This window comes from Pseudorca crassidens, chromosome X (genome assembly GCF_039906515.1).
Source record: "Pseudorca crassidens isolate mPseCra1 chromosome X, mPseCra1.hap1, whole genome shotgun sequence".
Taxonomy (NCBI): domain Eukaryota; kingdom Metazoa; phylum Chordata; class Mammalia; order Artiodactyla; family Delphinidae; genus Pseudorca; species Pseudorca crassidens.
In genome coordinates, this window is record NC_090317.1 from 33288812 (window position 1) to 33301569 (window position 12758).

Consider the following 12758-nt stretch of genomic DNA (forward strand, 5'->3'; position numbering starts at 1 on the left):
GCGGGCTTCAATAGTTGTGGTGCGTGGGCTTAGTAGTCGTGGCTTGTGGGCTCTAGAGCACAGGCTCAATAGTTGTGGCACACGGGCTTAGTTGCTCCACAGCATGTGGGATCTTCCCGGACCAGGGCTCGAACCTGTGCCCCCTGCATTGGCAGGCGGATTCTTAACCACTGCACCACCAGGGAAGCCCAACTCCCAGGATTCTGAAGTTACAAGAATAAGAGGTAAAAGTCAACTGTAAAAGAAACATTCTAAACTAAAAAAAAAAAAAAAAAGACTTAATTTTTCCCCCTAAATAGAACTGCACGATGCTTGGGTGCTCAGAGGAGGTGAGCCAGGAAAATGAAAGTTCAGAATTTGGTTTCTAATAATTCTGTCTATCCTTTTATTTAGTTATTCAGAATCTTATGGTGGGAGGAAGAAGAATCCAAATTAATCTTTATATTATATAATCATAACTAAAGTTTTCTTTCACCAATTATGAAATTTTGCATTAGGTGAGTGTGTGTGTATACACACATACATAAAAACATATTAATACATGTATATTAATATTCTGAATAGGGAATTTATTATACTGCTAAATATGTAGGTCTCATCCCTCAGAGTGAGGAAGTTGAGTGTTGGTAGGAAGCTGTTCTTATGAGGGCATACAATATGCTAAGTGAGGTACAGTGGGCTAAAATACACTATAGATGTTCTTCTTGACAGAGGTGAATGATAGTCTTATGTTTTTAACCAAATAAGTATAATGAAGTTGTGTAAGCAAAGTATATTCCTACTGTAAGATAGCTAATTTGATAGTTGTTCAGGCAGTGGTCCTCAACAGGGGTAGGAGGGTTTGTACTCCAGGGGACATTTTTTGGCTTTCATGACTAGAGGGTGTTACTAGCATCTAGTAGGTAGTTGTCAGGGATGCTGCTAAATATCCTACCATGCCCAGAATAGCCTCATACAACAAATAGTTATACAGCCCAAAAGGTCAATCGTACTTTGGTTGAGAAACGCTTTTAGGGTATTTTTTTCCAACCTGCCACATGATATCCTAAATATTTTTCAAATTTTCATTTAACAAATAAACTCTCAATAGAGGTATAATAGTTATAATAATTCCATGATTTTATTTTTATGAAAACTTAAATGCATAGAAGTATATTTGTGTGTACCTGGAATAATTTAGGAGAGGAAGGAATCAAGGGCGAACAAGTTTGTGGTTTGAGCAGCTCGTGAGCAGGATATTGGTGACATTATCTAAGATGAGAGAAAGAAATATGTGGAAGAAGATCTTCAGTTCCGATTTTACACTTGGAGAGTTTGAGGTGCCTGAGAGATATCCAGAGGAAGTCCTAAATATTAGAACATAGGTGTTCAAACATATATTTAATTTGAAATTTGTCAATATATGAATACTAACCCCGGTTTTGGATAAAATCACCTAATAGAGTATATATCTTAAGGAAAGAGTACCTTATGTCACAGCCCTTAGGAACACTAATATTCACAGTATGGGTAGAGAAGAATCTAGCAAGAGACTAAGAAGTAGCCAGGGAGATAATAGGAAATGATCCAGAAATGTAGTCTTCCAAGCCAAGGGAAGAGAAATATTTCCAGATGGCTGACTGGTGGTTGATAATGGAGGCTGTTGGTGACCTTGGTGGGCATGAGAATGAATAGAAAGCAAATTACAGTGGGTTGAGAAGTCCATGGTAAGTTAGACAGTTATGTTGTAGATTTATGTAAATTTGGCTATAAAGGAGGCAGAGGTGGATGGAGGCTGATGTGGGATCAGGGGAGGTTTTTTTCGTGTTTTTAAATATCAGAGAGAATTCCTCACTGATACTTTAATAGATAATGTTTAAAGATAGTGAAGTATATAAAGTACGGTTTGTTAATGAACAGACTTTCCATGAGGTCAATATTTGAAATAGTTGCTTGGATTGTAAGTGATTCAGCAAGTGTGAAAATAGTTCTGTTAATTCCATAAATACAGGTGTATGTTTGACACTCAAACATTACTTTTATTTTTCAGATCTTTCAAGAAATCGTTTTACAGAAATTCCTTCTGATGTCTGGTTATTTGCACCTCTTGAAACGTTAAATTTATATCATAATTGCATCAAAACCATTCCTGAAGCCATTAAAAACCTACAGATGTTAACATACCTTAATATTAGGTAAGGAAACAATTTTGGGGGGGTAGATTTTGTTTTTTATTACAGTTCTGATTCTTTTTAGTTGAAAAGGAATGTATTTGGTTTGGCTATGTAGCCTATATCTCAGGAGTATCTTATTTATATTTTTTATATATCCACATTATAGGCTTTTGGTCTTGTTCTTGACAGCAGTGCTTCTCAAACTTTACTGTGCACAGGAATCAGATGCAGATTCTGATTCCATAGGTCGGCAGTGGGGCCAGCATTTCTAACAGCTTCCCTGGTAATGCCCATGCCTGCTGGTCCTTAGATCACTTTGAGTACCAAGGCTTTAGATCAGAAATATTTTACTGAAGTCATAGCACCACAACACAGATTTATGTATATGCATCCTCAGTTAAAGTGGAACATTATAAAGAAACAGTTCTTGATTTATATTTTTCACTCTCGTGACTTCTTGTTGCTACTTCAAGGATGGATAGATTGGCATGGGAGTATTGGAAGGTTAGGAAGCGGGTAATTGATGTTAATAATAAGTGCTTACTGTGTGCCAAGCAGTGTTACAAATACTTTACCCATATTACCTCATCACATCTTCACAACAGCATTTTGAGATACGTGGTTAATTATCCCTGCACTGCAGATGAGGAAACTGAAGCACAGAGAGAGGTTAACTATTTGCCCAAAATTATATATATCGCAAGTGGTAGAGCCAAGATTCAAATCAAAGCAGCAGTATGGCTATAGAACTCTCATTCTTAGCTATTACCCTATATTTATAATAGAGTGAACATTGAATAAGTATAAGAAAAAATTGCCCTATCAATGAGTGACATTGAATGGAAACTGGTATATTGTGACTTAACTTTAGAATCTTTTTCTTATTTTTCTTTTATGTTTCTAGTTATAAGGAATAATTTCTTCCCACTTCCTTAACAAAGTTACTTGTCTAAATTCTCATATAGGGAAATAGTAAATATAATTAATATACATAAATAATAGCATTTCTTTCTCTCTGTGATATATTATTTATGTCTCCCCCAGTGGTGTAACCTGTCAGTACATACTATAACTGAATATAATACTTTAACTGAAACCATTTTACACCTTAAAATGTGTGAGAGGAATTTCCTTTCATAGAGGTTGGTCATTTGGGTTGTTCCTTTCTCTAATTGGGTACATAATCTCCTTGGCCTCGCTTGGGAAAGGTTTGAGGAAAGTGAGGTATTTTTAAGTTTTTTGTCTTTTTTTTATTTTGTTCTTTTATGGAAAAAGTGATTTGTCAAAATTGAATTGCATTTCTATATTAACATGTATGGTAGATCTTAGAATAGTTCTGCTAAAACTTTCTGTGATTCTTTCCTGTTTTGATCTCTGAAAGTTGACTCCTGGTTTTTGTTTACAGTCGGAGAAATTTTTGAATACACTGTATTAAAATAACATTTGTTCTAGTGACTGACTTCCTTTGACTATCTCTAAAACGTGTGGCAAAAAAGTGAAGATTGATGACTTATTAGCTGTGTATAAAGAAATGGAAAGCTGACTGCTAACTCGATAAACCTGCTTCTTAAGGGAAGAAAAGAAGCCAATTTTTAAACTTTCTTGGTGTGAGAGAGATTAGAATGAGTTTGTATGTGCCATTCTTTTTCCTGTTTAGTTTTTATTTTGGTGAGAAGATCTTGAGAAACTTGTAAGATAATTTTTTAGCTCTTTCTTTCTTCCTGGATTCTACTCTCCTTTTCAGTGGAATCCTCAGGAAGATTCCTGTGTGCTCTAGACAGACCACTTTCCCAAGCATCCTACTTGATCCTTAAAGTGCAAGGGTTGTGACAAGCACCTGGCATATTTGACATTCCACCAGTCCGGCTAGGATTGCTGGTCTTGGGGCATTATCCTTTTTTATTAAAGTCTGTGCCATGTGATTGAAGCTAGTCTAGTGTTTCTGGACATCCTCTGCGGGCATAAAATGAGGTGAAAGTTCTTGAAGTCCCCCCAATGGGGTAACATTGGGCTTTTGTTGCCTCCATGTTACACAAAATGCTAGGTACAAGTCTATAAATATCACTTTGAAAAGCAGGAAAAATAATAGCAAATTGCTAATGAATGCTTGGTAGTATGTAAATATAATGATGCACTTTATATATTTTGGTAGTAGGATTGTCTTAGTCTGTTCTCGTGGTGCTGTAACAGAATACCATAGACTGGGTGGCTTATAAACAACAGAAATTTATTTTTCACAGTTCTGGGGGCTGGGAAGTTCAAGTTCAAAGTGCCAGCAGATTCGTGTCTGGAGAAGACTTGCTTCCTGGTTCATATAGATGGCTGGCTTCTAGCTGAGTCCTCACATGGCGTAAAGAGCAAGGGAGCTCTCTGGGATCTCTTTTTAAGGCCACTGATCCACCTCCCTAAGGTCCCACCTCCAAATACCATCACATTGGGTATTAGGTTTCAACATTATAGTTTTGAATGGGGAGGACACAAACAGTCTACAGCAGGAATTGTTTGGGTCAGTCTGCATTGGCATGTAAATTTGACCAAAATTAGTTTGAGGGTAAGGGACCCAGAGCCAAATTGCCTGGATTTGAATCCTGACTCTTCCACTTACCAGCTCTGTGACTTTGAGCAGTTTACTTAATCTCTTTTAGACTTTTTCTTCATCTGTAAAATGGGCATCATGATAGTGTCTGTCTTCCTAAAGTAGGTTGTTTTGAGGGTTAGTCAAGTTAATTCATCTGAGGTGCTCTGAACATGGCCTGCCGCATAGTAAGCACTCAATAAATGTTAGTTGTCCTTATATTTAAATGTATGCACAGAGACAGGAATGTTGTATCAACTTTGAGCTGAGATAAAGGTGCTAGTAGACTGTTCTACCATAAACCCATAACAAAAGCGAATGGGTTAGGGTTACTACATGTTTTTAAAGATATAATTCTATTCATTCTTTCATAAATTTGAACACAGCACATGCAAATTTATCCTTGGAGCCTTTCCCTAGGGGTGTAGAGGTATTGAATATAGTGAAATTATGCCAGAGAGCAAGGTTTTAGCAATTTCTATCTCAGAAGAATAATTCTAGGTTTTGAGGGCTGGTGGTGTGTAGGACAATATCATAGGTAACAGCACAGGCTTTGCAGTCTGTTGTGCCTGGGCAAGTCACTTAAGCCATTTTAACCTTTATTTTTACTTGTATAATGGAGATAATAGTCTTGTGGGGTTACTATGAGGATTAAGTGAGATAGTGCATGTAAAGATTTTAGCCTGTTACAAAGTAAGCACTCATTAAATGATAGTTACTATTTAGTGAAAATTTACTTTTGAGGTGATCTGTTCTTTTTCAACATAACATGTCAAGTTTCAGACATATTTCTCATAATGAGACTTTCTTATTCTTTTCAGTCGAAATCTTTTATCAACATTGCCAAAATACCTATTTGATCTTCCCCTTAAAGTTTTGGTCCTCAGTAATAATAAACTGGTATCCATTCCAGAAGAAATCGGGAAGTTAAAAGATTTAATGGAATTGGTGAGTAAAATAGTTGCATCGATTGTATATAATATGCATAATACATACCTTTATATTTCTGAAGATTAATTCCTTTATGGAATTTCACTGTAATTAAAAAAAATAACTTGATATATGCCTAAGTTCACTTTAGTGAAATTTTGAGATACCATTGCTTATGTCTGATTTTAGCTCACAGCTACAATAAAAGCCTGGTTGTTCCTCAGTCCTAGTGAGGTTAGAAGGCTTGATTACAAGTCTTAAATGCTTTCAAACAAATAAGCATTTGTCTATCCATCTTGTGGACAGTAAAGGTCTTAGACCAGGAAGAGATAAGGTGGATTTTTTTTTAAGGTTTTACAGGGCTTCTATGAAAGCGTCAGAGAGAGGAGAGTACAGTGCCTACAAACAGTAGAATTAATAAAATGACCTTCCTCTCCTATATCCTTGTGTGATTTTATGACACCAAGATAAATGGAACCAAGATAAATGGAAAGAGGACATTTATATAATTGATTATAGAAATTGATATAATTGATTATAGAAACATAGGAATAATTTAAAGTAATTACTTTGAACGTACCATTGTAGGTATTAAAGGACATTGAACTCTGAGAGAAACATAATCAAATCTTCAAAGCACTGAGCTGTTTTCACATTTTTCTGTTACTTCTACCTCATACAATATACCATGCTGTTTATTTTTATTTTCTGTTTTATCTTGAGTAATGCTTTCCCAATACATAGATTCTTTTAAAAAGTGTTCATAAATATAACTTTTTAATGTGTGGAGGGCCAAAAGTTTTCTTGACGAATTTATATACAGTTTTATAATGGGAAATTAATGTGCAAATAGAATGTAAGGAAGAGAAATTTCAGGAATGTCTTTTCTTTTTTATTCATTAGAGAATACCTACATGTGCAATTGTAATGCAAAGAAACTTCCTTGAACTTATTATGTTGTAGAACCACAGAATTTTAATATTGTAAGAGATCTTATAAGTGATCAGATATAACCACTTCCTAACACAGGAATCCCTGACACATCTAGTTGTATATTTTCAATGGTGGACAAATCTTCGCGTGTGTGTATCTGAGGCAGCCTTAATTCTCTTTTGCAGAACTTTGTTATCTTTCTTATTTTGAACTAAGATACATGCCCCTATCACTTTTATCCATTGGTCCTGGGGCTACCATGTGAAGAAGTATATAGATAATGACAACTTTTCTTCCCTTCGGATATTTGTAATCTGTTGTATGTCTGCTCTCCATTTTACCAAACTCTAAGACCTGTTTTTCTGTAGCTTAAACATCTTTATTTTATTCCTTTTCATATTTTCTATATTTCTATTCTTTATTACTTTTTATCTTTAGCTATGTCTATACTGATAATGCTCCCTTTTATTAAGGTCTCTTTTAATGTTACACTCACAAATGAACAGAAGATGTGATCTAACTTGTGGTCTAACAAATTCATATTACAAGGGACCCATTACTTTCTTTGCCCTGCACACTGTTAACGTTTTTAAAGATTTTATATATATATTCTACTTTAAGATTTTGTGGCTCTGTAATTTCTTTTTCATTCAGTTTTTGACCCTATGTTCTAAATTGTATTACATGAGATAGTTTGTGGATAAATGAAATTTCAAAAATATTTAGGATTTTTAGATTTAGTGTAGTATTTTTATTTAAATAGAATGTGAAAAAATATTAACCATTATTTTAGTAGGCACTATAAAATTATTGTGCTTTAAACTCTCAAAATTAGTAATGGTGGGTAGGTTGCATTAGGCTGGCTAATTGACAGTTTTAAATCACACAGTGAATTTGTGGGTATTACCTGTCATTGGAATGTTTTCCCAGGACACTATTCCATAAGAGTGTGGTAGCCAGCTATAGTGAAGTTCTGTCATTAGATCTAGGAAATACTCTCAGGCCTTCAATCCCCAGCAGAGTATTTTGTAGAGTACCCATTGGTGAGTGGGTCAGTATCCTGTCCCTGGGTTTATTTCTTCTGGGAAGTGGCAGCTACCTATCAAATTCTTATGGATTTTTTTGTATGGAAATCTTCAGTATTAGGCACCTTCGGGAGGAAGCCATAGTATTTGCTTTAATGGGCATTTTCCCAAAATTTTATTATCCGTCATTTGGACAATAGCCTATCTTCAACACAACAGCTAAGGTGATCCTGTCAAAACATAAGTGAGATCATGTCATACCTCTGTTTAAAAGTTTCTGGTACCTGCCCATGTCTCTGAGTAAAAGCCGAAGTCTTACCCCTCCCTCCATCCTAGCCTTCCCCTTGCCCACTTCCCGCTAGCTACATGGGATTCCTTGCTGTTCTTAGTACATGTCACACATGCTTTGCCTAAGAGCCTTTACATTTATTGTTCCTTCTGTCTGGAATATTCCTTTCTTATGTATTGGCATGGCTCATACTCTCACCTCTGATAATATTGCTCAAATATCAGCTTCTTTATGAAACAGTCTAAATTGCTAATATCCCTCCCCACTATTACTAGTACTGCCATTTTCCTTTACCCTGCTCTGTTTTTTTCTTCCATAGCACTTATCACCTTCTAGCATATTGTATAATCTACTCCCCTTGTTAGAATGCAAGTTCCATAAGGAGCTGCGAAGGCAGGAATTTTTGTTTGTTTTATTCATTGATGTGTCCCCAGCACCTACAACAGTGCCTAACAAATAGTTTGTATTTGATAAATATTTGTTGTTGAATGAAGATGCCTTAGATATAGTTGGAAAGAATTATGTAGGATACATTTTTTAAATCATCTGTGGGTTAGATGATTAGATATTATTTAATATTCTTTATCTTCTTTTGAATTTACCCTCCTGCCTTTTTTACTTTTGATAAAACAATATATGTATGTGCCACTCCTCTCCCTCCAAGCTAATGTCAGTTCCAGAAAGTTGGAAATTGGGGGCAGTTGCAGTACAACATGAATTTCATTTGCAGTGTGTCTGGAATGACTGCTGCCTGAGATCTTGTTGCAGATTTTTCTTCCCTTTTTTTTTTGATGTGATAGTAAGAAAGGGGAGGGAGAGGGACCACAGGTAAATAATTTAAGCTGTGCCTTTATCCTCATATTATGGAAAGGTGGTATTGTTTACCTTTAAATTGGGGTTTGCATTTTAACCTAACCCTGAGACATTCCTGATTAGATCTCCTAGAATGCCTTTTGGTTATGACGTGAGCCACAAAATTTTGAGCTTGTAATCCCTCATGTTTTGTATCCCTTTGAGAAATAGGTTTAGTTAAATCGATTCTGACCATGGTCTTTGGTTCTTCAGCTCACATCTGTAAATCCTTGACTTTCTCAGCTTCTGCCCAACCAAGTATCTCAAAACAACTACTATAATTGACAAATTATCACAATGATTGATAGTTGTCTTTCATTTTTACCTATGAATGAAGAGCACCTGGATCATCCTTACTTCTGTTTTTAGTTGGTAAGAGTGGTCTTTAGTTGAGATTTTCAAAAGACTGACTTATGTAGTACTAAGTTGTAACCTTACATTTTTGCACAGAAAAATGTATGTTAACTGTACTGAGTTGATTTCTCGATGTAATATAAATGGAAATCTGCCTGATAATCAATGTTTAGAGAAATGACATTAGAGGTAACTTTTACTAGCTATTAGCCATGTACTTTAATTTAAAAGTTGAAATACATCTCTATTTCTCTGTTAGTTTGTTATAATTTTATTTTCTTGTTTTCCTTAGGATATTAGCTGCAATGAGATTCAGGTTCTTCCCCAACAAATGGGAAAATTACAATCACTTAGAGAGCTAAATATAAGAAGAAATAATCTTCATGTATTGCCAGATGGTAAGATGCTCACTGTTCTTACTCACGTGAATAAGAGAGTACCTATGTAGAATTTAATTTAATTATTTTTTATTCCTGAACAGAATTAGGAGATCTTCCCTTAGTCAAGCTGGATTTCTCTTGTAATAAAGTGACCGAAATTCCAGTTTGTTACAGGAAGCTGCATCATTTACAAGTAATAATTTTGGATAACAATCCATTGCAAGTACCACCAGCGCAGGTTTGTAATTTTAAAAAATGATACTTGTTTCTTCTATTTTTATTAAGAATTATATCTGTTACTGGTAAATCAAAAAGCATAAGAATTAAGAGTCAATTTGTTTTTGAGGTATTGTCTCAAAGAGTTTTTCTGAGAAGTGACTTTTTCACTTTGGCAGGAGGTTTAGCGTACTTTCTAGAGATTAGGATTTGGATCACCCAGATATCAACTTTCTGCTTGTGAACTGATAATTCTGGTTGTCTATGTTATTTTAAAAGGATAGACTATGGAGTCTCTACCTCTGTCCTACTCAGGTATATATCTACTTGAGATTTGTTGTGTGATTGATTGGAATACATTTTTAGCACTGATAGGTGGAATCATAACAGAAAGAAAAATATACAAGTGGAAAAGTTTTAATTCATACTTTTAGTTTGAGAATTAAATCCACATGGAATCCACTAAAATGATAGCATAGGAATCCACTAAGCTGTAAACCCACGAGGACAAAGAACGAGACAGAAGAGGACAGCAGGGGAGAGATGGCAACAGAATGTTGGAAAATGGAAAATAAGTGAAATAGTGGTAACTAGGATCTCTACTTACACGGCACAAGAGTATCTGGCTGAGGAGGCACATGGTAGTGAAATGCCAGCCTGCACTCTATTTCTAAGCTACATGCCCTGGCACTGGGTTTGTATACATCCAGAAGACAGGTTGCCTTTTTCTTCCTACAAAGGTGCATTCCACTCATTGCAAAGGAGGTGCCTTTTTAGGCTGGCTGGGGTCCTGGTAGTAGCTGTCCTAGCAGGATGGGGAAAGCTGAAACTGTGTCTGCTGTGGGAGAAGGCAACAAGAAGCAAGTTGATTTTACTGTGTTAAACCTGGGAATGGCTTGACTGTTTCTTTTGTGATTATTGAAGGAATCATGTAACTACAAATATAGGTATGAAAGACTGAAAACATGAAGGGCTGTAGAATATCTAAGGCTTTGATATCCAGTAAACTTTCTGAATGATTGGAGTGTTCTATAACATGTGATGTCTAATACCATAGCCACCTGCTATTGAGTACTTGAAATATGGCTAGTGCGACTAAGGAACCAAATTTTCAATTTAATTTCATTTTGATTAATTGAAAGTTAAATAGGTTTACATGACTAGTGGTTAACATATTTGATACTACAGGTCTAGGTTGACACTCTGATTCTTGTCCTTAGCTCCACAGCTACATGACTTCCCCTCCCTTGCCTTAGCAGAAGCTAAGCTAGCAGAAGCTACTCTGAGGAGTAGGTGGATTCTCTCAGATTCTCCTCCTCAGCTCAGCAGCCAAATGAGTATAGTTCCTTGCCTCAATATAAGCCTGGAGTTTACTCTTTAGAGCAGCACTGTCTATTAGAACTTTCTGTGATGATGGAAATGTTCTAAACCTGCAGTGTGGTAGCCACAAGTGGCTAATGAGCACTTGAGAGTACATAGTGTGACTGAAGAATTACATTTTTAGTTTTATTTAGATTAAATTTAAATTTAAATAGCCACATGTGGCTAGTGACTACTGTATTGGACAGCACAGCTATAGAGAGACTCAACCAGAGTCAGGGGCTCCAGGTACAGCTGTGAGTAGGGGTGAGACCCCATACTGGAAACAGTGAATGCTTACATACTGAATGCTGGGACTCTCCAGTAGATGTCTCTTGCTTGGCTCCCAGAATACTTGCAGCCTCTCTTATATATATCAGGCAGAGTTGGTGGATTTCTCTCTTGGTAAACTGACTGAACTAGGAGAAAAGACCTATAGATATACTGATCGTTGGCAGGCCCCTGAAGAAGTGTGCAGTCACTGTCTGAAATCTAGACAGTGAGGCTCACCGTTGATAAACTTCTCCCTCATACATAGAGCTTCCATTTGGCTTCTTATTGTTTCACTTTGAAAATGAACAGACAACAATGGATCACTAGATATTGCAGAAATAATTTCTAACATGAAAGACCAAAAACACTGAAAGGCTTCCATTGAAACAAAATGGGTCACATTCATAGCGGTGGTAATCAGAATGACTTCTCAGCAGCAGCATGGGAAGCTAGAAGATGTTAGAATGATGCCTTCAAAGACTGAGGAAATATCTCCAACTTTATAAAGTCAAACTATCAGTTAAATGTAAGATAGAAAAAAGTTTCAAACATGAAAGATCTCAGAAATTTTAGCTCTCCTGCACCCTTTACTAGGAAGCTAGCAGAGGGGATATACTATATCAAAATGAGGGAGTAAATTAAGAAAGAATTCATGTCCAAGATAAACAGGTATGCATAGACCTAGAGAGCAACAAGTCAGTTTGGAATAGGGGGGTTGTCTCCAAAAAGAAAATAGAAAAAGAAGAAAGAAATTGATACCTGACTTGATGTGTTTGTCAATATGGAGCGATGTTTTACAGTTCTGTCAGAGTCAGGAATGAATTAGTAATAGGCATACAGAAAATTATGCAGAGGAAAAAAATGGGACAAGTAGTCATTTTAGGGAAAAAAAAACTTACAGGAGAAAGGAAGTGTAATCTAACTAACCTGTGTAGCTCATCTGTGAATATTTTCTTGGTCATAATATTGTACATACTGGATTTTGATTTAATGAAAAATTGTGACATAGTTATAATAATAGCAGAGATTTATATGGCACTTACCATGCTCCAGGCACTGTTGAAAATGCTTTACATGCATTAATTCATTTCTTATAGCAACCCTATAAAACAGGTACTGTCATTATACCTCATTTTATATAGGAGGAAACAGAGGCATAGATGTTTAGTGACTTGTCCAAGGTCACACGGCTAGCATATGGTGGAGCCTGGTTTCAGACCAAGGTAGTCTGACTCCAGAATCCATGCTCTAACCACTATGTTATGCTTCTGAAGAGGGAGGAAGTATGTTTATATGAGTTGGTAGGGATTGGGGATGGGAGGAAGGTGGTTTGATGATATGTGATAGTGGTGGTGATCTTGTGGAGACAGCAGTGAGCGATGGCTTGAAGTGAGATCTTAATTCCCTGCCCAGGAATTG

The 12758-nt window shown here is 36.1% G+C and overlaps 1 protein-coding gene across 6 annotated transcripts in view; it reads left to right on the forward strand.

The window, feature by feature from the left end:
* The window catches only part of LRCH2 (leucine rich repeats and calponin homology domain containing 2), a 95257-nt gene that overhangs the window by 31670 nt on the left and 50829 nt on the right, over nucleotides 1–12758 (forward strand). For all 6 annotated transcript variants that reach the window (XR_010940136.1, XR_010940137.1, XM_067724556.1 and 3 more), the window contains exons 2-5: nucleotides 2030–2174; nucleotides 5550–5676; nucleotides 9404–9509; nucleotides 9593–9729. Coding sequence is in view for 4 of the 6 variants with exons in the window: in XM_067724556.1 (XP_067580657.1) it covers nucleotides 2030–2174; nucleotides 5550–5676; nucleotides 9404–9509; nucleotides 9593–9729 (515 nt within the window). In the remaining 2 variants the exon portion in view is untranslated. The remainder of the gene's footprint in view (nucleotides 1–2029; nucleotides 2175–5549; nucleotides 5677–9403; nucleotides 9510–9592; nucleotides 9730–12758) is intronic.